Consider the following 26000-nt stretch of genomic DNA (forward strand, 5'->3'; position numbering starts at 1 on the left):
GATTAATAGATTGGCATGACAAGAATTCAAGAATATGAAGTTTTTCTAAAGGTTCTGCAGCCTCCCAGGGATAAATACAGACGTCTCTGTACAGATCCGCGAGACTCTACTAAACTTGCTCATGACCCGTGAGACCTATCTAACCTAGGCACTGATACCAACATGTCACGACCCAAAATCTAACAACGTCATGATGGCGCCTATCATGATACTAGGCCAGCTAATTATTACCTATTCACTCCGTTTTCCAAATTTAAGACTTAAGAAAAATCATATTTTTAAACAGAAACCCAATAAGATAAAGATAGAATTCAAATCCACCGAAAATAAATACATAATCCCGACCTCAGGTGTCACTAAGTCACGAGCGACATACTATAACTGTCTAAAATGTAAAAGACTATATAGTTTGAGAATGTCTGAATAAAAGTACTATAAGGAAGATAAGGAAGGGGAAGGCAGAACTACGGTCGCCAAGCATGTACCTCGCAAATCTCCACAGAAAGTCCTCAACTGGCAAGATCATTAACCGCTACCTTGCCCCGAGATACCTAGATCTACACACAGAGGTGAAGGGGGTAACGTGAGTACACCAACTCAGTAAGTAACAAGTCTACACTATAGACTGATGGTAGTGACGAACCAAACCTCATACAGGTTGCAACAAATAATTGCACAGAAAATTAGACATGCTTACAGTTCATGTATCTTCTTAGAAATAACCAAATATAGCATGAACAATACAGAGTATAAAGCTCAAAAAAATATAAGTACCAATGCACAGATAGCATGATCAATGTCACGCATGATATCTCCACTTATAGTGCTCAACTACTCGGTACTGTAAACGACCCACTCGGCCCAGGGAAGATCCATCCCGGAATGTACGTACATCATAGACTATAAGTCACCCAGTACAAAGGAAATACATACCAATCCACCCTCGTGGAGAAGATCCATCTTCATACCAATACTTCGGACAAGATCCATGTCCAAGGAAGATCCATCCCTCAATATCGTCAACTACTATGCTCACTGGGGTGTAAAGACTCCGGAGGGGCTTCTCTGAGACTAAGCATTATATCAATGCCAGTGAAAGCATGATTAGTATCTTGTTGCGGCGTGCAGCCCGATCCCATACTGTCAATCAATATCAGGCTTCGGCCTCACTCAGTCAATACTCTCCAATCTCACACACATGGTCTAAGATGTCGTGATACAAGCCCGAACAATGATATCATATGTTAAATAGCAATAATAGAGACTGAGGCATGATATAATATGCATGATCAGGACTGAGTATAGAATATACATGAAACTAATGACATGACAGCAAGAAACGACCTCTCGGGTCTCAACAGTATTGGCGTGAAGCCCTAACATGATATTTAGCATGATTTTGCAGCTTATCAACTTAATCACATAATTACAGCATAATATCAACATAAAAGAGTCACTAAGCGGTGCCATGGAATGATACAGGCCGCATTTCTCACGGTGCACGCCCACACGCCCGTCACTTGGCATTTGCGTCACCTCAATAGTAATCATAGAACACATAGTTCGGGGTTTTGAACCCTCAAAACCAAGTTTGGAAGCGTTACTTATCTCAAGCCAAGCCAAATCCTATCTCGCGACGCCTTTTCCTATCGATTCGGCCTCCAAATGCCCCGAATCTTTCCAAAAATTAGTATATAACCATCAAAATATGCTAAGGGAACAAAGCCCACTCGAAAATAATCAAATTACAACACAAATCCCGAAATTGACCTAACCCGACCCTCGGTCCCACGTCTCAAAATCCGACAAAATTCACATCAGTGGAATCCTTATTCCCCCACGAGTTCACTCATATCAAAAGTACCAAAATCCGCCCACATATGACCCCTCAAATTCCAAATTTTAGGTCTCCAATTTCCAATCCCTAACCCCCAATTTGCTACTAATTTTCCCATAGATTTCAAGCTTACAACCTTAAAGATCATCATAAAAACGATTTTAGGGACCAAGGACCTTACCTCTAAGAAACCCTCTTGAATTCTCCTTTCAATTAGCTCTCCAAAGCTTCTTCCCGTTTGGAATGTCATGAAAAATAACTCAAATTCGCGAAGTGTGCATATATATGTTTTGACCCAGCAAAATCGCATTTGCGGTCCAATTATCACACCTACGGACCCGCACCTGCAGTCCCAAGTGCGCATCTGCAGAATTCACTTGTCCGCCCAGCCACCGCACCTGCGGTCAAATTCCCACACCTGCGCCTTCGCAGGTGCGCCCAAAGTTCTACTTCTGCGGGCTCCAGCCTTTCCCTCTCTTGGCCGCATCTGCGACTTCACTTCCGCTTTTGCAGGCTCGCACCTGTGGTCCCCAAGACACAAGTGTGATTATGACAGAAAACTCAACAGCTTCAGCTACACCTTCCCAACTCCAAACTTCCCATCAACCATCCAAAATCACCCTGAGACCCCGGGACCTCAACCAAAAGCACGAACAAGTCATATACCACTATCCAAACTTATACCAATATTCAAAACATCTCAAATAATATCGAATCAACAAAATAACATCGGATTCAAGCCTAAGGTTCCAAAATCTTCTGAATTCCGCGTTTGATCAAAAAGTCTATCAAACCTCGTCCGAATGACCTGAAATTTTGTGCACACATCACAAATGACACAATGGACCTACTCCAACTTCCGGTATTCCATTCTGAGCCCCATAATTAAAATCTCACCTAACAACCGGAAAACGCCAAAAATTCCAATTTCGCCAATTCAAGCCTAAATCTACTCCGGACCTCCAAAACACATTCTGATCATGATCCTAAGTCCAAAATTACCTCTCAATATTATACGAACCATCGGAATTTACATCTGAGCCCTCTTTCACATAAGTCAACATTCGATTGATTTTTTCAATTTAAGATTACTCAAAAAGGACTAAGTGTCTCAAACCTTACCAAAACCTCTCCGAACCCGAACAAACAACCCGATAACATATAATACGGCTGAACAAGATAATAAAAAGCATAAATGGGGGAAACGGAGCGGTAACTCATGAAACGACCGGCCGGGTTGTTACATGGTTTTAAGGCTTTTTGCGACTGCATCAATCACGAAGTGACAGTTTTCATAATGACGTTTCCATCATTACCTTTTTTATATGATGATTGCTTCTGCATGTAAATACATCATTTGCCTTTGCATTCACAAAAAACTTTCTTCAGTATTCTTTATTTACAACATATTTTTGTTCTTCAATACGTTCTACTTCTTCATACAACTATGTCTTCTTCAAATCCTGATCCTCGTAAAATTGTTATGGTGGATGATCTTCCCCCTTCCTCTGCCCCTACCAAAAGTAGAAGAGGTGGCAGGTTACATAGTTTAGGATCTGTTTCTATCTGTAGCTCTATTTCTCATCCCAGTATTACTCCTCCATCGTCATCTAGAACTAGGGCTTCTTCTTCACACAGATCTTTTGTTAGAAGTAAGGATTCTAGTGAACTGCTTCGTGAACCCACTGTTGATGAGATCATTCATGCTGAACTTTCCTTCTTTACAGATACAGAATTGATTAGGAATCAAGTCATTTCCATGACTTCTCATGATCGTGCTGATGTTTACCTCTCCCAGATTACTGAGGGTTTGATTTCCATTGTACGTAGAGACTGTCACTGGAAATTTGATTTCCCAATTTTAGTTCCTAATGCAAATCAAAGAATCACCTCGTTCAAAGATGGCTATTCTTTTGTATATACATAGCCTTTTATGTTGGGTTTTAGACCTTCCATTGACCCAGTCATCATAGAGTTTTGTCATTTTTTCAAATGTTTGTTTAGGATAGATTGGTCCTATTATATGGAGGGCCTTGGCATGCCTTAGATACTTGTCAAACTCGACTTCTTTACCTTTCACCTTTTATCATCTGATTCATCTTTATTCCCTCAAGTTATTTTATTCTGGGGTGTTTACTCTTATGGCTAGAAGTAAAAGGGTTTTGGTTAGCCCTGGAGATGACAAAGATCGTGGCTGGTATGCCAGATTTGTTGCTGCTCCTACAAGTGGGTTAGTAGGTAAAGAAAATATGCCTTTCCTAGAGAAGTGGAATTTTGCACGTAAATTTCTCTTCCAATCTTTTATTTCTCTTCTTTTTTTGTGAAGAACTTGTACTCTCGTAACTGTTTTACTTTTCCTTTTCAGCAACCATGGGAACTGTTCAGGAAATTTCTAGTTTTCGGGGTTGGGTAGAAAATTGTTAATAGTTGCTCCAAGGGAAGAAAGGCCATGGAAATACCTTTCAAATATATTTGGATGGAAAGTTAAGACTCACGGTAACTTTCTCTTTCACTTTCTTCTTTATTTTCATGTTTATCTTGGAACTTATTAACCCTTTTCTTTATTAGGGTTTCCTATTAGAGGTGTGAATATTGCATCAATTTCTGCTTAGCGGCTCTCTATGTTAATGGCTCAAGATATAATCTTGAGTTCCTCATCAAAAAAGAAAAGCTGATAGAGCACCCAGTTTTAGGAGTGAAGAGGAGAGGGATGAAGGCTCGTTGGTTCGTAAGCCTCGAGCTAGGAGAGCTATCATTTCAGATGATGAAACTACTCCTCCTCCCAATTCTGTTCCCATACACGAACCTGAAGGTACTACCTTAGTGAGTTCTGATGATGAGATGCATGTTGCTTCCCGCGGTTCTATTGAACAACTCTTTTCACGTGAGTTTGATAAAGACTTTGGCTTTATTTCTAAAGAAATGCCTCTAGCTTCTTTTCCCGTGTCTGTTCCAATCGATTCTCAACTCCCCGCACCTATTGCTACTGCCACTACTCCGACCGTGGCTATTTTGACTCCCTAGACTATTCCTACTGTTACAACTTCTCATAATAAAGTTGGTTCTTCTAGTAGGGCAATGAAAAAGTTACCATCGAGGTTCCTAAGGATGGTAATCTTTTGAAGAAATCTGGCCAAGCTGATGTATGGCTGAAACCATTGATTGGCCCAGTTGAGAAGACAAAATTAGAGAGCCATAGTTCTTTAACGTGGATGAATGATATCTTACACTCATCTTTAAAGGTATAAGCCTTAGCTTTTTATTTTGTACGTGATTTCCTTTTCATGGGTACCACATTTTTCTTTCCTTTGTGTAGATCAACCTCATTGGCACAGAGATGATGAAGAGGATTGTTCACACAGAGCAGTTAATGAATGATTATCACATCGAGGCAGACAACTGGAAAGAGCAGTTCGATGGCCTTCAACTTGAAAAAGATATCTTAGAAGAAGAAAAGTGTACCTTGGAGCAACAGTTGAAAGTAATGGCAGCAGAATTGGAAGTTGAGAGAGCCTCTTCTAATCAGGCGGGCAAAGATAAAAACCTTCTCGATTCTTCATTTACTGAACAACTTTCTAAAGCCACTGAAGAGATTAGGGGTCTGAAGGAACTACTAAACCAGAAAGAAGTTTACGCCGGTGAGCTTGTTCAAATGCTCACCCAAGCTCAAGAAGATCTCCGAGTGTCTTCTAACAGAGTTCAATTTTTAGAGAGTTCACTTACCCCTTTACATGCTTCTTATAATGCAGTCTTGACTGAGAAGAAGAGCTAAGAAGTGAGATTGAGCATTGGGAAAGAGATTACGAAACTCTTGAAGATAAGGCCGTTATTGAAGTTAGTTGGGCTTTCTTGAACACACGCCATGACACTTTAATAGAGGCAAGCCGGGAAGGCTTTGACTTAGCTGCTAAGATTGCAAAGATCAAAGAAACTATTGAGAAAACCCAACAAAGTCAGAGATTTTCTTCACCAGCGGCAGATATTCCCGAGGGTGATGAAGTTACTCCTAGTGAAGTTGATGTTCAATCTCCTCCTGCTCAAGTTGTTCCTCTTTCTTCTGACGATGCCATTCTTTACCCTATTGGTTCAGATTTTGCCCCATTGTGAAAGTTTGAAAAGTTTAAAGTGTTGTTTCATTTTTTTTACTGGTGGAATGTTTGGAAGTTTACCCTTGGTCCCATTTAGGGTTTTTTGTATAAGACAGTCAGGTTGAAACTAAGTTCATACTTAGTTTTAACCAAGTTATTATAATATCATCTTCTAAGTTTTTTGTTCAACTTCTGTGATATTTTATTTTGAGTTTCTGTACTATTCTTTTATTATGCACTAAAAATGCTTCAGTACTTCCTGACTTTTTGAAACAAGCACGATTTATAAAAGAGGGCCCTTTTATGAACGACACTTAATGAAGAAGACGTCTCAACTTCATAATGGTATAAACATACGAAATAAGAAATAGGAACACACACGTTTCTTTGAATAACTTTGAGGAAAGTTTCGTATCATTCGAACTTTTAAATTATATAATACTTTACATGTATTTAAGTACCATCTATAATTCTTTCGTAACTGTTTTCTTTATAACAACAACAACAACAACAACTGTTTTCTTTATAACAGATTTGTAAAAAATTCAACGGTATATCTTGCAACCCATGATTAAATATTGCCTTTAACCTAAACATTCGTAAGATTTTGAAATTTACATCCACGAGTGTATTCTTCACAGGTTTTTGAATCAGGCTTGCCTTTTTGGCTCGTGACTTTGCTGTGAACTTTCGATTTGTTGGATAAACCTTAGGCTTGACTAGAATTCTGATTTTTCTATTCTTCTTTGCCTTTCTTATATATATAGTCCCACAAGTGTTTGAGATTTGAAGTATAAAATCTCGAGCACTTGATTATTCCTTCCATGTAGTCCTTTTCCTGAAAAAGGAAAAACGTATAGAACTCAGAGGTATATATATAATTTAGATGATGACTGCTTAACCCTTTATATTTCCATCAAAAAGGTTGTAAACTTAGACCGGGAATTATGTTACTTCCGCGTGTCTTTCAGGTCTAATATCATCATTTGGTGTGGGCTAGCTTTTTGCCTATCAACTAAAATTGTTAGTATAATTTTAACTATACAAAATAAAAATCATAATTGAGCGATACCTAACTGTGGGTATTTCTTTTGCTTAGGAATAGTACTTCTTCAAATGAACAACATTCCAACTTGAGGGTATAACCTTTCCATCCATGGTTTCTAACTCATAGGCACATTTTCCAATGATACCTCGAATCTTGTAAGGTCCTTCCCAATTTGGACTCAAGTTTCCTGTATTGGCTGCTTTCGTTGATTGAAAATCTTTCTTGAGTATGAAGTCCCTAATCTTGAAGAACCTAAGATGAGCTTTCCGATTGTAATATCGCTCAATAATTTGCTTCTGCGCAGCCATCCTTATCAAGGTTGTTTCTCTCCTTTCTTCAAGCAAATCGAGATTTATTTGCATCTCCTCCTCACTTGACTCTTCAGTTGCTTGGGTGTATCTCGTACTTGGTTCACCTATTTCAGCCGGAATCAAGTCTTCAGCACCGTACACAAATGAAAATGGTGCCTCTCCCGTACTCATTTTTTTTGTTGTTCGATAAGCACACAAAACTCCAGTAACACTTTTGGCCACTTACCTTTTGACTCCTCTAGCCTTTTCTTTAAGTTATTAATAATAACTTTGTTCGTTGATTCAGCTTGTCCATTGGCCACAGGATGATAAGGTGTTGAAGTAATCCTTTTAATTTGCCAACTCTAAAAGAATTCTGTGATTTTTGCACCTATGAAATGCGGGCCATTATCACACACGATTTCTTTTGGAACCCCAAACCGACATATAATATTTTGCCAAATGAAGTCCCTGACTTCTTTTTCTCATACCTGTTTGAAGGCACCTGCTTCTACCCATTTAGTAAAATAATCAGTGAGTACTAATAAAAATCGTACCTTTCCTTTGGCTTGTGGTAATGGACCCGCGATATCCATACCCACCTTCATAAAAGGTTACGGTGCAACAATCCGATGTAATAACTCTGCTGGTCGATGCATGTTGTTACCATATCTTTGGAACTTGTCATAGTTGGCCACACAGATTTCTGCCTTTTCTTCCATTTTTGTCCAGTAATACCCTGCTCTAATTAGAGTTTTTACCAAGGATCTTCCTCTTGCGTGATTTTCACAATGTCCTTCATGTACTTCTCTCATCACATATTCTATTTGAGAAGGTCTGAGACACCTTGCTAAAGGACCACCGAACATCTTTCGATATAAATTGCCTCGATCCAAATAATAACCTGCAGCTTTTCGTCAAAGTGCCTCAGCCTTTTTCTTATCTTTAGGTAGAATTCCGTATTGCAAAAAATTAACAATCTTGTTTCTCCAATCCCGGATTAAATTATTGAAATTGACCTCATTTCCATCTTGGTCGAGTGTCGAATGAAACAAATGTATTACGGAAGCATTTTCTTCATTTGTTAGTTCTGCATCGGATGCAAAATTAGCCAACTTGTCTGCTTCGACATTTTCTTCCCTAAGTATCTGCACGATTTTCTAAGATTGGAATTGCCTGATCAAATCTCGTGCCTTTTCCAAATATTGTTGCATCCTCGCCTCTCTAGTTATATAAGTCCCCTGTATTTGATTAACTACGAGCTGCGTATCGCTTTTGATTATAACCTGCTATATTCCGAGCTCTCGTGTCAATTCTAAACCTACAATAACAGCTTCGTATTCGGCTTCAATATTAGTAATAGGATGGCACTTTATGGCTTGCCTTATAGTTTCTCCCGAGGTGGGATTAGAATAATGCCCAAACCCGCTCCTTTAACATTCGAGGAGCCATCGGTAAATAGGGTCCAAGTACCCGGATTAGACCCGTTAAATACCTGCAGTTCTTTTTCTCCTTTTGTTACCATCCCTGGGCTAAAGTCTGTCACAAAATCTGCTAAGACCTGTGATTATATCGCAATTCTAGGTTGAATCTGTCACGATCCAAAATCCACTAGTCTTGATGGCACCTAACCCAACCCGCTAGGTAAGCCAACTAATAACTATCCAATTCCATTAAAGTCAACCAAACAATTAAATATAGAAGTTAACTGAATTTTATATTCACTTAGTTCTACGGCCCATTTGGCTACTCTACCTGATAACTCTTGCTTATACACTATATTTCGTAAGGGGTAGGCGGTCACTACAGAAATAGGATGACATTAAAAATAAGGCCTTAACTTTCTAGATGTCATAATTAGTGCTAAAGCAAGATTTTCTAAATGAGGATATCGAGTTTCAATAGGACTTGCTAACATAATAAATTGGAGATTGTTTACCTTTATCTTCTCGAACTAACACTGCACTTACCTCCATTTCTGACATAGCGAGATAGATGAGTAACCTTTCACCGTCCTTTGGTTTAGCTAGCAACGGCGAGTTTGACAAGTATGTTTTCAAATTTTTGAGCGCTTGTTGGCATTCTTTTGTCCATTCAAATTGATTTTGCTTTTTCAACACTGAGAAGAACTTAAAGCTTTTATCTGAAGATTTAGAAATAAATCTTTCCAATGATGTCATCCTACCTGTCAACCTCTGCACTTTTTTAATGCTCGTGAGTATATCCGATATTTCTTAAATGGTTTAATCTGCACTAGATTTACTTCAATTCTTCGGTTAGAAACTAGGAAACCTAAAAACTTACCTGAAGACACGCCAAATGCACACTTTTCGGGATTTAACTTCATATTGAATTTGCAGATAATTTGAAAAGTATCTGACAAATGTTGAATGTGATCCCCCGCCTGTGCTGACTTGACTAACATGTCATCAATGTAGACTTCCATGATTTTTCCCAGATGTTCTTGAAACATCTTTGTTACTAACTTCTGGTACGTGGCCCCAACATTCTTTAGATCGAAGGGCATGACTTTATAACAGTAAGTCCCCCTGTCTGTAATGGAATAAGTTTTTTCCTCATTTGAAGGATCCATTTTTATCTGGATATATCCTGAATAAGCATCTAAAAAACTCAACAATTCGTGCCCTGCAGTAACATCAATTAGTTGATCTATGTATGGTAAAGGAAAAGAATCTTTCGGGCAAGCTTTATTTAAGTCAGTATAATCTATACAAACTTGCCACTTACCACTCTTTTTGATACCACTACACTATCAGCCAGCCAATTAAGATATTTTACCTCACGGATAGACCCGATTTTTAAAAGTTTTTGTACCTCATCCCGAATCACCTGGTCTTTGAAGGATCCTTGCTTCCTTTTCGTTTGTTTGACAGGTGGATACGTTGGATCTTCATTCAGCTTACAGGTCATCACCTCCGGTGGTATAACTGTCATATCTGAATGTGAACAAGCAAAGAAATCTGCGTTAGCTTTTAAAAATTCAATTAACTTACTTTTCATCTCTGGGCTCAGGTTGGTTCCGATGTAAACTTTTCTATCTGGCCAATGTATAAACAGCACCACCGCTTCGAGTTTCTCAATTGCTGTTTTGATGTTTTTGTTCTCTTCTGGCTCTTAAATAGTATCAGGTCTTGAGTTTACATCCGTTTGTCTATCTTCAATTGAGGTTTGAGTTGTTAAACCCTCAATCGAATTCTGTAATTGCTATTTCACATCTACAACGTCATTTTGTATGCTTGAATCCACCACTGACTTGATACTTTTAAAAGCCTGCTGATCACCACGGATTTGCTTAATTTCCCATTGTGAAAGGAACTTAACGACCTGATGTAAAGTAGATGGAACAACATCCATCTCGTGAATCCAAGGTCTACCGAGGATAATATTGTACGCCATATCCATATCTATTACTTGAAATTTTGTATCATTAACTACTCCTTCTGCAAATGTGGTGAGTATTATCTCCCCTTTTGTGACAACTCTTGAATTGTCAAATCCAGATAACGTACGTGCTTTGGGTACAAATTTGTCATCAGCTTGCATCTCGTTTACCACTCTTAAAAGAATTATATTTACAGAGCTACCTGGATCAATCAAAACTCGTTTCCCATTAGTATCATGTACAAGTAAAGATATTACCAGTGCATCATTGTGTGGGATCAACACATCATTTGCATCTGCATCATCAAATGTTATACTGTCTTCTTCCAAAACTTGGCAAACTCGCTTCTCGTGGGTGACTGTGATTTTTGACACCTTCTTTACAGACGTATATGTCACGCCATTGACCTCCTCCCCTCCGCTTATGACATTAACTGTTTTATTTGGAGACAGAGGTTTTGGTGGCTCCTGTCTATTCTTCATATATACTTGCTTACCCTTCTCAGTAAACAAATCGGTTAAGTAGCCTTGTTTTAATAAGTGCTCTATTTCACCTTGTAGCAATCTGCAATCTATTTTTTTGTGACTGTGATCAGTGAACTCGCACCAGAAATCAGGGTTTCTTCTATTTGGGTTCGATCTCATTTCCTTTGGCCACCGCACCTTATCTCCCATGCTTCTTAAAACATCTACCAATTCAGATGTGCTAACATTGAAATTGTAACCACCAATCTTTGTTTTTGAACTTCTGTCGTTGTCCCGCGTGTCTCACTCTTTTCCAAAACTGGACGACAAACCCGAATTTCTATCCCTTGATCTAGAATCATACCTCGGGCTCTCTTGTTTTGAATGTGAATCCCTTCCTGCTGGTCCCATGTAAGGTTCGTACCTATTCTTATCGGACCTTTTTCATTTTTTGGTCGCCTCAAACTTACTCTTTCATCTCCCCAGGACTAAGTGATAGTATCTTCTTCTATCCGCAGTTTCGTGTTATACCTATTGTAAATATCATTCCAAGTTGTTGCAGGGAATTCTCGTAAGCTTTCTTTGAGTCTCTTCGTGGCTTCTGAGTTTTTTTCATTTAGATTACTTGCAAATGTCATAGCCACCTAATTGTTAGGTACATGTGGTAACATCATTCTTTCACACTGGAATCTATCTACGAATTTCATGAGTAGCTCTGTATCTCCTTGTTTTATTTTGAAGGTGTCATCCATCCTCTTTTCAACTTTTTGAGCTCCGGAGTGTGCTTTTATAAATTAATCTGCAAGCTCAACAAAAGAATCAATGGAATTTTCAATTAAAAGAGAATACCATGTTAGTGCTCCCTTTGTGAGTGTTTCACCGAATTGTTTTACCAGCACTAATTCAATCTCTTACTTGGTCAAGTCGTTGCCCTTCACGCCAGTTGTAAATGCAGTTACATGATCTCGTGGATCGGTTTTCCCATCATACTTCGGGATATCAGCTATCTTAAATTTTTTTGGAATAGGAAAAGGAGCGGCACTTGGCTTCTAGGGTTGTTGAGAATATATATCCATATCCACTCCTTTGATTATAGGTGGAACACCAGGTATCTATTCTATATTATCGTTCTGCTCCTTGAGTTGTTTTTGCAAAGTTAGTACTAAACTTTGTAAATCAGAATTAATTGGGATACCTGACCCTCCATCACGACATTCACTGGGAGTTCATCCGCTACCCGAATTAGTAAGTCATGAGCATAGATTCTCTATGGTTGCGGTGTTGTTTGGAGGCGGATATGGTGGTACAGTTGGTAATCCGCTAACGAAAGCTTAAAGAGCATTGTTCAAGTGTTCTGCAATTAGTTGCTTCAATGCATCATCAACATTTTGACCGTTCCCTTGTTGATTATTCATATGTAATGTTGATTTATTAGGTGAGTTGTCTCGGGAGTGTCGAGGAGAATTTTGAGGTGAAGGGATTGAGGTGGCATTCTCTTATTGATTCTATTGGTTCAGCTAGTCTTGTTGGTTTTGTAGGTTTTGTTGATTGTTGTCGTTAGCGGTCGACATGATTTTTTTGACGGAAAAATGAAATTGGAAAGTGAAAAGATTATCAGATTCTCGGTAACGGAACCAATTTGTTTAACCAAAAAATAGAAATTCCGGTCAAAGCCTATTTTTAGAAGTACTCGGGTTACTGATAATCAAGAAAATCAATATTCTTGCAATAAGAAAGGAAATTAGAATATGAAATAGCAAAGTAATCAATAGAAAGCAAAAGAAAGTAATTGTATTCCAATAATAACCAGAACGTGTATGTACAAATGATCTCTTTCTTTTTTATAGGAATATATGAGTATAACGTCTTTCCCCTTTTATGACCTAATCATTATGAGCATTAATGACATTAATGAGACGTTATAATTGGCAATCGTAACTGTTCATGAAGATGCTGTAATGTTTGAGATCATTCACGCTCATTAATTGCTGATTCACGAATCTTTCCTTTTTATTGTCTTGATTCATTCCGCCGGTACCTCTTCATGTAACCACTTAAACTTGAACGACCATATCTTTTCCTCTCATGGGTGATTTGCTCGTATCTATTATGACTCGTGCCTCTTTTAATGCATTTCTCCAGCTGTCGCTTTCTCAATGATAAACGTGTCTTGTCTTATCAGCCATTCACGTAAATCCACGTGTAATATTTATTTTTACCAATATAGAGATATGTGAACTTCTCATCAAGTTCGTACCTATTAATTAATTAACAGCAATTTGTAAGATTACTTGGAAAAGTGGTAATTAATCTGTTACAAGTTACAACACAGAAAAAAGAAACAAATTTTGGAAACTTTAAAACTTTAGTTTGTCGGCCCTAAAACCTTGTAACTCAAGAAACACGTAATCATACGTAGATACGGAAAAGGAAAACAAAGTAACTCGTACTAATACATAAGGAAAACAATATCAGAAAGTTACCAAAAAAAACAAAAACCAGGTTATCACTTACTATTAAGAGCAAGAGAACAATTGATTCAATGACGGCGATTAGCGATGCAGTAATGTGGACGAGAGGCAAAACCATCGGGAGAGGCAGTTTTGGCATCGTCACTTTAGCAACGACAACAAACTCCTCCGTTGATATTCCATCGACAATCGCAATAAAATCTGCCTTGTTTTCGCGTTCAAAGTCGTTACAGAAAGAGAGAGAACTATTACACGAGTTTCAAGATTGTGATCAGGTTATTCGATGTTTCGGAGCTGATGTTACTGAAGAAGGTGGAAAGATGTTGTACAACATGTTGCTCGAGTACGCATCTGGTGGAAGTTTAGCTGATCGGATTGGTCAAAATTCGGGGCAATGGTTGGGGGATTTTGAGGTAAAGCAGTACGCGAAATCGATTCTGTTGGGGCTTAGTGATATTCATGGAAGAGGTTTCGTTCACCTTGATATTAAACCGGATAACATTCTTCTTGTGGGTACCGAAAAAGTTGCCAAAATTGCTGATTTCGGGTTCGCGAAGAAGGTTGGAAAGAGTCAGAAAAGAAAGCGCGGACTCAAGGGCACGCGTATGTATATGGCGCCAGAATCAGTTCTTGATAACGAGTACGGACCTGAAGCTGATATTTGGGCTTTCGGGTGCACTGTTTTCGAGATGATTACAGGGAAGACAGTTTGGGATTGCAGTGAAGCTGACGATATTGTTTATCTGTTATGCAAAATTGGAATGGAATCACCGGATTTGCAGAACGAAAGATTATCAAAAGAGGCTGAAGATTTTCTGAAAAAGTGTCTTGTTAAGGAGCCGAGATCGCGATGGACTGCTGATATGTTATTGAAGCATCCGTTTCTTTTATCCGATAATGTTGTCGTTCGTGAGCAGACAAGAGAAAAGGAACTCAACCCACTTTTGTTTATAGAAATAGCAAGAGAAAGTGATCCATTGACCGATGATTTTTGCAATAGTACAAAGCTGAAACCAATGAAGCTATTGAATTGCAGATCCAACAAAAGAAGAAAGCTACTAGAAGGATGTTGATTATCAATTTTGATTAGAATTATACTAATGTAAAGAACTACGTTTGGGCTTGATCCCGATAGGAGTTTAGTTGGGGGTACGTAGGCAGCCTGTAATCAAGAAAAAGATGATCAGGTCCAGCCCCTTGTATTAAACAAAAACAATTGTGTGTTGGTTCTCTTTATAATTGAACAATCTGTACAAAGAGGTTTTTTGCCAAGTAAATTTGGCTAGCAATTGTAGTGCATTGATCTCTTTCCAAATTTTACTTTGAATGTGCTTAGGCTGACAATAGAACTCAAATGAATTTACAAGGACATTTGATCCACTGATTAGTAAGAATAAATTGAGATGGAACAAGAGATTTTTTTATTGAAACAGTAAAAATTGCTTACCTATTGATATGTACGTACATTTATGATCCTAAACTGTAGAAGTTCCCATATCCTGAATCATTCTTTCCAAAAACTTTTAAAAACACAGCATATAGCTGTAAACTGAATATTGGAAATTGCAGGTCCAACTAATTCCCTTTGGCCTTTAAATTTGGGGTTGGGGGGGGGGGGCGCTATTTTGCTGGCATTATCACCTTAATATCATGAACTATGTCCTTCAACGGTGAAAAATAGTCCTAAAGTATGATTTTCGGGAGGTGGTATTTCTCAACTATCAATCAGACATGACAATCATGCTCGTTTGACAAGGTCTTTTGCTCCACCAATTGACATTCCAAGCCTCTAATGCCTCTAATATCCTTTTATTCTTTGTTTCGGACTCACTAGCATCTCATATATTGAGTAGTGATTTTTAACTAGAAGTTGTTCTATCAATATAAGAAATTATGGAAGACTTGGGTTCGAGTTCCAGCACAGACAAAATACACAAGATAATTTCATCCCATTTGTCTAAGTTGTGGTGGGCAAAGTTACCTGCTAAATGTGCTAGTTGGACGTAGCTGCTGGTAACCAGTGGGATAGTCGAAGTGTGCGAGTTGGTCTGGATACCATCGTTATAATAAATAAGTAAATATATAGAAAACATTTCCTCAGCTTATGACTTTTGTTGTTCTCTGCTGTTTGACAGATTGCTATTGAGAAATAATAGCATGATGGTTATTGACTAGCATTATTTGGAAGATGCAGAATCAACAAGATAGGTAGGACGAACACCTTATAATGTACACATATAGTAAGATTACACCCATTCTGAACCCACAACTTTACATCTTAGATTCGCCTATATGCTAATAGTAAACTCCAATTTCAAGAGCATAAACTAAAAACATAACAAGCTAACTGTTGCGGAAGTCAAATGTATATAGTGTGAATAAGTCACAACTACTATACCAAAAATTATGACAGCCACCAAATAATAAATAAGACAATAAAGCAACAATAAAAGGAACACCAGAATTTACGAGGTTCGGCTAATTTTGCCTACTCCTCGGACACAACCAATATTTTATTCCACTCCAAAAATACAAGTGAAATAATACTAAAGAGAGAAGATACAAATGTCTTAAGAAGATAAGAAGGCAAATGAGAGGTGTGTTTAAATCCTAAACATTAGGCCTCCTTTTATAGGAAAAATATCCCTACCAAATGGCTAACCCACCGATGTGGGATTTGCCAAATTCAACAAATCTCCACCTTGGCAAAATTCCACATCTTCAATTTTTCTCTCAATAACAAATTTTGGTTATGTCTTCATCTTCAATCTTCAGTGTTCAACAATGTTGATCAAATCCAAACAATGTTGAAACTTGATCGTAGTTACCACCTTTGTCAGCATATCAACAGGATTCTCTGTAGTAGGAATTTTCTTCACCGTGACTCCACCTTCTTCTATGATTTCTCGTACGAAATGATACCAAACATCAATTTGCTTCGACCTTGCATGATAAACTTGGTTCTTCGCTAATTGAATAGTACTTTGACTATCACAAAAAATTGTGATACCTTTTTGTTCAACACCAAGCTCCTTTAGCAATCCTTGAAGCCAAATTGCCTCCTTTACAGCCTCTATAATAGCCATGTACTCTGCCTCTGTTGTAGACAAAGCAACTGTTAACTGCAAAGTAGACTTCCAACTAACTGGTGTCTTTGCAAAAGTAAACACATAACCAGTAGTTGATCTTCGTTTGTCCAGATCACCCGCAAAATCTGAGTCACAATATCCAATTACAGACTGATTGCATTCCTGCTCAAAAACTAACCCAACATCTACAGTATTATGAATATACCGTAGAATCCACTTCACAGCTTGCCAATGCTCCTTTCCTGGATTATACATATATCTGTTAATAACTCCAACAACTTGTGAAATGTCATGTCTCGTACAGACCATTGCATACATCAAGCTACCAACAATATTTGTGTATGGTACATTTGACATATACTCTCGTTCAGCTTCATCTTTTGGCGACATAGTAATACTAAGCTTAAAATTGGGAGTAAGTGGAGTACTAACTGGCTTAGTCTTTTCATCTATGCCAAAACGCTGTAGTATTCTTTTCAAATATTCTTCTGAGATAAACAGAGTTTCTTTGAACGTCTATCTCTTATTATCTCCATGCCAAGAATTTTCTTTGCCTCACCCAGATCATTCATCTCGAACTCCTTCTTCAGTTGAATCTTCAACTTATCAATTTCTTCCAAATTCTTGGAAGCTATCAACATATCATCAACATATAGGAGAAGATACACAAAGGAACCATCTTTAAGCTTGTGCAAATATACACAATGATCGTATTTGCTTCTCTTGTACCCTTGCCGTAACATAAACTCGTCAAATTGTTTGTACCATTGTCTAGAAGATTGTTTCAATCCGTACAACGATTTTTCAAGTTTGCACATCATATTTTCTTTTCCAACAACTTTGAATCCTTCTGGCTGAGTCATGTAGATTTCCTCCTCCAAGATTCCATGTAAAAACGCAGTTTTTACATCCATATGAACTAGTTCCAAATCCAACTGTGCTACCAAAGCCAACATAATTCTAATGGAGGAATGTTTTACAACTGGAGAAAACACTTCATTGTAATCAATTCCCTCCTTTTGAGCATATCCTTTGGCCACCAATCTTGCTTTGTAGCGAACATCTACTTGGTTAGGAAATCCTTCCTTCTTTGCAAATACCCATTTGCACCCAATTGCTTTCTTTCCCTTTGGGAGATTGGCCAATCTCCATGTATGATTCTGATGAAGGGACTGTATTTCATCATTCATGGCAATCCTCCACTTATATTCTTCTGAACTTTGGACTGCATTTTTATAAGTGGTAGGAACATCATCAGCTACAATTGAGGTTGCACAAGCAACTGTCTCTATGAGACGAACAGGTTTCGTTATTTTCCTTTTTGGCCTGCTTGTTGTTATTGATTCAAGTTGTTGTTGAGGTTCCTGAGTTGGAATCTCCTCTACTGGAACTCCTCCAGAGGATAATCTTCATTTGTTTCCTCCTCTGCTTCTTGTGTAGGAAAAATAAATTTTCCCTCAAACTCCACCTACTTAGAAGCATCTTCATTTTTTTTGGTATCTTCTGTTACCTTATTTACCATAGCAGATTCATCAAAGGTAACATCCCTGCTGAATATTACTTTCTTTGTCATAGGACACCATAAGCGATATCATTTGACTCCAGAAGTAATTCCCATAAAAATAGCCTTCTTTGCCCTTGGATCCAATTTTGACTCTGTCACATGATAATATACAGTTGAGCCAAACACGTGCAAAGAGACATAATCTACAGCAGGCTTTCCATACCATTTTTCAAATGGTGTCTTGCCATCAACAGCAACAGATGATAAGCGATTGATGAGGTGGCATGCATATGTAACTGCCTCAGCCCAAAATTCTTTGCCCAAGCCAGCATTGGACAACATACACCGTACCTTCTCCAACAAGGTCCGGTTCATACGTTCTGCCACTCCATTCTGTTGTGGTGTATGTCTGACAGTGAAGTATCAGACGATGCCATCATTTTCACAGACCTTATTGAAATGATCATTTTTGTATTCACCTTCATTGTCTGTGCGAATACACTTAATCCTCTTGCCTGTTTGATTCTCCACCATCGTCTTCCATTTGAGAAAAATTCTCAACACTTCATCTTTGCTCTTCATTGTATACACCCACACTCTTCGAGAAAAATCATCAACAAAGGTTACAAAATAGTGTTTCCCACCTAATGAAGGTGTTTTGGAAGGACCCCAAACATCAGAGTGTACATAATCCAAAATGCCTTTAGTATTATGGAATGTTGTACCAAATGTAACCCTTGTCTGTTTCCCTTTGACACAATGCTCACAAAACTCCAAATTGCAAGCCTTTAGTCCTTTTAACAATCCTTGATCTGATAGAGTTTTCAAGGATTTTCCTCCAGCATGTCTGAAGCGCATGTGCCATAGTTTGGTTGCTTCTGCCTCTTTGTCATCACTGGATGTCACTGTCGCTGTCCCAATAACTGTACTGCCATGATAGCAGTACATATTATTATTCTTCCGATTAGCCTTCATTACCACTAGTGCACCGGAGCATACTCTCATCACTCCATTTTCTGCAATGATTTTGAACCCTTTTGATTTGAGGGCTCCTACAGAGATGAGATTCTTCTTCAAATCCGGTACATATCGAACATCTGTTAATGCTCTGATCATTCCATCATGGTTCCTTAATCGTATTGAACCAATTCCATATGAGGTAAGAGGGTTGTTGTCCGCTGTGTGGATGACTCCATATTTTCCCTTTTGAAAATCCACGAACCAGTCCCTGTTGGGACACATATGATAGCTACAAGCCGAGTCCATCAACCATATGTCTGATGATGTTGATGACTCTGTTGTAACTAATGAGAAGTTTTAATCATCACAATCAGTTACATTTAAATCCATAATGGTCTTTCCATTGTTATGTTTGGCTTTATTCTTCAACTTCGGACAGTCTTTGTTCCAGTGCCCCTTTTCTCGACAAAAGGCACATTCATCTTTGCTGGGTTTGGATCTTGACTTGGATCTTCCCTTCTTTGTCCTCGTTTGATTTTGAGGACGACCCCTCATAAATAGTGCTTCTCCTTCTCCGCCCTTCTGTTTTTCTCGCTTTCTTTGTTCATAGCTGTACAAAGTCGAACAAACTTCTCTGAGTTCGTCATTTCCATGGAGTAGAGTAGTTTCAAGGTGTTCGTACTCATAAGGAAGTGACGCCAACAACATCAAGGCCAAGTCACCATCATCATAAGTTGTATCCATATTTTGCAAATCTGTGACCAACTTATTGAAACTAGTGATATGTTCATTCATCGTGGTACCAGGAACATAGGTGAAGTGAAACAGTCTCTTCTTCATGTACAATTTATTTTGACTGTTTTCTTCAAAAATTTATCCTCCAGTGCTTTCCATAATTTACTTGCAGAAGTTTTCTTTGTGTATGGATATTTCTGCTCTCTAGCAAGGTAGGATCGAATGGTACCGCAAGCAACACGGTTGATAATTTTCCAATCTTCTTCTCCAATAACATCTGGTCTCTTTTCTTCAATGGCAAGATCTATCCCTTGTTGAAAAAGGACATCTAGAACCTCGCCTTGCCACATCCCAAAATGTCTGGACCCGTCAAAAATTTCTACCGCAAATTTCGCATTTGACACATTTCTTGTCATAAGCGAAGATGCCAATGATGACGTATTGTTGACACTTGATGTAGATTCTTCTTGTTTATTGTCTCTCATATTTGACACAAATATTATTTAATAGCTGACGACACAAATCAAGATTATTTCCTTTCTGATGTAGAAGATCAGACTAAGCTGCAACCACAGAGCATACTCAGACACAACCTTGACTCAGTTTCCAAAATAAATCTTTTCTGATGTGGAAGATCAGACTATGCTGCAACCACAGAGCATACTTAGACAGTACCTTGGCTCTGATACCAATTGTTGTGGAAGCCAAATGTATATAGTGTGAATAAGTCACAACTACTATACCAAAAATTATGACAGCCACCAAATAATAAATAAGACAATAAAGCAACAATAAAGGGAACACCAGAATTTACGAGGTTCAGCTAATTTTGCCTACTCCTCGGACACAACCAATATTTTATTTCACTCCAAAAATACAAGTGAAATAATACTAAAGAGAGAAGATACAAATGCCTTAAACAGATGAGAAGGCAAATGAGAGGTGTGTTTCAATCCTAAACATTAGGCCTTCTTTTATAGGGGAAAAATCCCCCCCAAACTTAACTCCCAACCAATGTGGGACTTTGGCATTTTGCCAAACTTCAACAATATTTACTATAACATCATAATGTTAATCAATGATATTCTTCCACTTTCTCAGTATAACACATAAAAATACATACACGGATGAGGATTTACCTGGATATGATATATAAAGTACAAAATAGAAGAAGAAAATCCACAAGGGACATCAAACAGGCATATCTAATTGCTTTGACCATCTAGCAATGGAAAGGCCAGTATTTACTAGCAATGTTCTCTGTGTTATTTGCTCAAATCTTTGCACACTTGATCAAGGATAGAGAGGAAGTCCCTAACTACCATAAATATCCTGATCGGTCGAGCTTCTTCCTTGGCCGAATCACCATAGAAATATTCTGTTAGCTCCTTTACCATGGATAAAGCAACATCCTCTTGAGCTTGTATATTGATAATTTCTTCCTGTGCCTTCTTCAAATATCCATTCATCGACTCGAAAAACTTTCTGCTACTTTCACTCAAAACCAACTCTTCATTCAGCTTTAGGACATCAGTAATTTTTGTAACTCCAGTTGCTAGTTTTGCAACTTCATTGCTAAGAATATCAGTCTCCATAACAGCTGCTTTCTTCACATTGGCAAGCTCATGGCTCAAGCCAGAAAAAACCTCAAGGAAATTTTTTTTAAACTCAGCCTTATCGCAAACGACAGATTGCTGATTCTTTTCAACATTTGGATTTAGATCAGCAACAGAAAGATGAGAACCTTCTGCTCGAATAGTTTCATGAAGAACAAAATGCAAAAGGGTTGTCTTCCCATCAGCACCTTTAATATCTACAAGCTTAAGAAGCGTGTCGAGCTTGAAGGCACGAGCATCTCCTCTGTTCGTTCCAACGTTCATGCGGTTACCAGTTCTGAGTACAGCTTCTAGAAGCTTTAAGAATATCCTACTATTCCTTAGTTCTTCACATGCAGTCTGCAATGGCACATTGAATGTTAGAGATAAAAGGCTTTTAGGGAATGGTGTTTTTAACTGCATAAATTGGATTCCAAGGTTATATGATCAGCTTTTATCATCTTTGCTTTGGCTTAAATGAGGTCTAGAATGCAGACGCATCCAGGATTTAAACTTTATGGGTTCATATCTACTATTCATTGTAATTTTAATCAATTTTTACACATAAATTTACGCTCGACGTTGAAAGTACCGGGTTCAGATGAACCCAATATTCATATGCTACATCCGCCCCTACTAGAATGGCCATGTCTATGAACCATTGTCAAACTTTTAGACTTTAGTTACTTCAGATAGTAATGGGACAGATATATAAAAGTTGAATGAAAGATTTGAGATACCAATCTGTTGATAACTAGACTTGTGTGCCAATGCACACATCATATCAGCAGAATTGCTGCATTTACATACAGGAATAATGGCAAAAGCAATCCCATACCTCTAGCGTCTGAAATGATGTCCTAAGGTATTCAAAGTCTGAATCAAAACAACACATGTAAAGCATTGCATCCACCCTCTTGAATGCAAAAGGTATATCAAGAACTCCCTTGAGAAATTTCTCAGCAGGGCCTAGTTTGAATGATGATTCATCTTTGAAAACCTTCAGCTTCCGCTCTTCTTCTTTTGTAGGAGCCATCTTTATTAGACTCTCCAGTAGCTCCGCTCCCAGTGTGTCTGCGTCACCTGGTTTTTGTTTTATTACAAAGAAGATTCATAAGTAGTTCCCTAATGCAAAATCCACTTAATTTAAAGATCATTACATATGGAAATGCACACGCATGTTGCAGCGGTGCACCTGTCAGAAATGGAAGAAATAAGGGGTGGTCTTGAATTTTTGATCTTCGGGGCAGGTCACCTGATCAACGGGCAAACCTTCAAGGTCAAAAGTCAAGTTTTGCCCATTGGCCAGATGGCCTATCCCAAAAGTCAAAAGTTCAAGACCTGCTCTTTTCAAGGTCGTTTGTGTCATTGACACTGCACCATTGCCTGTGCACCATGCACCATGTGCCTATGTCCGTGCACTAATGCACCTGTGGCGTATTGCATGGTGCGCGGTCACATGTTTTTATAATAATTTTCTTTTTATTATAAGTAAAGATGTAGAACCAGATCAGATGAACATCAAAGTTCATTCATAAACTTGAAAGTGACATCCCAATGAAATAGTAGCTGTGTCTCAATACATGAATGATGGCCACATCACTTGATAGAACCAGAATTAAATGTCACCACGTTATAATGCCAAATTTGCTTTTCCTTCATTTAAAAACTAGAATGTGAAACCACCAAAGGCAGAATATAGGACCACAAAATCATGTTCCTTCCTTCTGGGAAAATACCATAAAAAGGCTTGGATTTTCATTTCATTAACAAGTTATCATAATCTGAATAAGCTATCTGATTAAGTGCAATACAAAAGGCGTCTCAAATTACTAATTTGGGAACATTTCTGAGTATGTCTAAAAGCAAAAATCTATTTATTTACCTTCTAAAAGTGCTTCACAAACTTCATCACTAGTGATCTGAATTGCCCTCAACAAAATTGCAATATTCTGAGACTTCTTCAAATCAAGCACCTGATTCTCTTGATTCATTACTGGGATCATTGGGCGCCTTACGACATCTTTTGAATTCAAATTTGAAGAATTTACAGTGAATAATGTTTGAATCATTTCCTCATTTAACCTACAACCACAACCACACTTCAAAATTAGGCAAGTATATAGCTCGGATTAAGTACTTCGAATGATGTAAATCTTACTGGAAAGTGCTAGAATTCAGTTGATCCCAAACCATTGCTCTATCTGAACTGGCCCTGACTTTATCCCAATGCAAAGGCTTGAGCTTTGGCTTCATATTTTCTTCATTCCTCCTTTCAACAGCTTCTGAACTTTCAGAATTTCCAGTAGCTTTCTTGATTAAAACTGGCACTGATCGCTCACAATTTTCGACTACTAGAGGTTCTGTGACTGTTGAACCTTCACAGAACCTTGGCCTAGGTGGTAGTGGTGGTGGAGGTGGCAGTTTTATCGATACATACCTCCCTGAATTGCTGAATTTCCTCATAGAAGACTCTGGAATTTGGACTGAGAAATTTGAAACACAAGGAGGGGAGATTCGAGTACTGCCAGAAGATAACGAAGACGATGACAATGATCCTTGTTCCACTGGTGGAAGAATAAACCTCAAATTCGATTTTCCAGAAGGACTATAGGATAATGAATCATTTGAAGAATTGGAATTCGGATATGCATTCAGGTTATGGAAATAACCTTCAAAATATGCATAGGGACTCTTTTCAAAGAAATTGGAACTACCTATATCCCCAGATGATCCTCCGGGGGAGAAGAATTCTTGCTCCTCGGCATATTCAGGTGATCCTGCCGAATCAGCATTTTTATGATTTTGTTTGAAATTTTGACGTGGCAATGGAGGGAGAGGGTGGAGTTCTGGTGATCTTAACATTTGGAAGTGTAGTGTAACACAGTCATTTGTTGCTGTGGAAGATTGAGCACCATCTTCATTGATTTTTCTAGAATTCTCAAGTGTGTAAAGATAATGTGTACTGCCAAATTCTACATGAGAGGGGGTTGCATTAGGTGAAACAAGGCGACGACTATCACTTCTCTCGTGATCATAGCTTTTGTCTTCGCGGTGAGGGTGGCGATGAAGGAAGAAAAAGAGGACAAGAGCAGTGACGAATGCAACAGAGAGGAGTGAGACAGAGACGAGAATGGCAATGAATTTGCTGGTGATGGAACTTTTAGAGGAACGCGAGGAGTGTGGTAGAATGAGAGAGGAAATGTTAGCAGGGAAAGTGGCAAGATCTTTAGAAGTTATTGGAGGAGGAGGAAAAGGCGTGAAAAATGGATAATCAAACTGAGGAGAAGGAAATGGAGGTTTAGTGTTAATGGATGGAATTGAAGTTGGCGCGAGAGGACGATGAAAGGGGAAAAGCGGTTGGTGGAGAAGCCGGCGATGGTAGTGGATAGTAGTGGCAGTGGCAGTAGTAGAGAAGGTGAAAAGGAAGAAGGTGAAGATTAGAATGAGGCTGAATAGTGAAGAGTGCATTGTCAGTTGTGAATTGTGACTGAAAAAATCTCATTGTACTGTCACTTAAAACTATCAAACAGAATAAAGCTAAGATAGGCACTTTGATAACAGTGGGGACATTATATTAATTACATAGACACTGGGGGTAATAAGGAGTTGGATGAGATTGAGAGGTGTAAATGCTATGGTCTTTGAAGAGTGGTAACTAGTAAGTGCAGGGAAATAGAGGTGTAAACGTAATAACTTTAAGTTTTGAGTTTTTAAAAATAGGAGTTTAAAACTTAAATTTGTCCTAATATTTTTCACGTGCTCAGGCACAAATACATGTGTGCGTATATACATAATGGTGGAACCAAAAATTTACACAAGGGATTCAAAAAACTTTTAGGAGCCACACTTGGGATTTAAACCTGTCTTAAAGCAACTTTAGAACCCCCTTCACTATAGTACTTGAATTTTTTTCATGTCAAGGAGATTTAACATTTCAATATAACCAAAAAATCATATTTATCCTATTTATATAGTATAATTTTTCAGCAAAGGAGGTTCGGTCTCCTTCACGCTGCTTAACGCACCGATATCTATGCTTTGACTAAAAATAATATTTTCAATTGAACTCACTCTCTATACTCTAGTTCCGCCTCTAAATTGGTAGGGAATTTAAGTTCTTAAAGAGTAGAAGTAAGTGGGGGTGGGGGATAGTAGGGGTTGGGCTGGGGTTATTACTTTGAGGAGAGGCAACTACTTAAACAAAGTCTTGATCATATGAATAGCAGCAGACTTGTCCTTGGTTTGCTCATTAAGTAGAAAGTTTGTACATTTGATGGCTACTTTTCAACATTACATGCACAAGGAGTGGGGGTCAGGAGAGGGTGAATGGTCTTCGTGGTTTAGAGGTAGGCCAGTGAAAGAAATGTAAAAGGTACAAGCCATGAATGAGAAGAGAATGTTCCTGCAGACAAGGAAGGTTGTACAATATGGTGGGAATGGAGAAAGCAAGGAAAGAATTGCTAGATCCAAATAAGGGCGAAACTACAATATTAAGTTTGGGTCACCAACTCAA

General features: G+C 38.3%; 3 protein-coding genes across 3 annotated transcripts; 1 reads left to right on the forward strand and 2 right to left on the reverse strand.

Moving 5' to 3' along the window:
* Positions 1 to 7020: 7020 nt before the first annotated feature.
* On the reverse strand, positions 7021 to 7455 carry LOC142180751 (uncharacterized). The gene has a single exon (XM_075252817.1). It carries the CDS (start codon positions 7453 to 7455, stop codon positions 7021 to 7023), a length of 435 nt encoding a protein of 144 aa, XP_075108918.1.
* Positions 7456 to 13277: 5822 nt separating this feature from the next.
* On the forward strand, positions 13278 to 14955 carry LOC107817780 (mitogen-activated protein kinase kinase kinase 20-like). Its single transcript, XM_016643654.2, has one exon. It carries the CDS (start codon positions 13673 to 13675, stop codon positions 14672 to 14674), a length of 1002 nt encoding a protein of 333 aa, XP_016499140.1. The 5' UTR covers positions 13278 to 13672; the 3' UTR covers positions 14675 to 14955.
* Positions 14956 to 20959: 6004 nt separating this feature from the next.
* Positions 20960 to 25046, reverse strand: LOC107815696 (formin-like protein 2). Its single transcript, XM_016641313.2, has 4 exons — positions 23646 to 25046; positions 23370 to 23569; positions 22323 to 22567; positions 20960 to 21844 (listed from the first exon to the last, which is right to left on the reverse strand). Exons 1-4 carry the CDS (start codon positions 24953 to 24955, stop codon positions 21155 to 21157), a joined length of 2445 nt encoding a protein of 814 aa, XP_016496799.1. The 5' UTR covers positions 24956 to 25046; the 3' UTR covers positions 20960 to 21154.
* Positions 25047 to 26000: the final 954 nt, after the last annotated feature.

This window comes from Nicotiana tabacum, chromosome 5, assembly GCF_000715075.1.
Source record: "Nicotiana tabacum cultivar K326 chromosome 5, ASM71507v2, whole genome shotgun sequence".
NCBI lineage: Eukaryota > Viridiplantae > Streptophyta > Magnoliopsida > Solanales > Solanaceae > Nicotiana > Nicotiana tabacum.

What these genes read in the sequence shown, in the direction of transcription:
- LOC142180751 (XM_075252817.1), bottom strand. Translation starts at nt 7,455, where the DNA reads ATGAGTACGGGAGAGGCACCATTTTCATTTGTGTACGGTGCTGAAGAC.
- LOC107817780 (XM_016643654.2), top strand. Translation starts at nt 13,673, where the DNA reads ATGACGGCGATTAGCGATGCAGTAATGTGGACGAGAGGCAAAACCATC.
- LOC107815696 (XM_016641313.2), bottom strand. Translation starts at nt 24,955, where the DNA reads ATGCACTCTTCACTATTCAGCCTCATTCTAATCTTCACCTTCTTCCTT. An exon ending in CTGAATTCTAGCACTTTCCA is followed by an intron (nt 23,570 to 23,645) that starts GTAAGATTTACA and finishes TTGTGGTTGTAG; the next exon opens with GTTAAATGAGGAAATGATTC. An exon ending in TTGTGAAGCACTTTTAGAAG is followed by an intron (nt 22,568 to 23,369) that starts GTAAATAAATAG and finishes AACAAAAACCAG; the next exon opens with GTGACGCAGACACACTGGGA.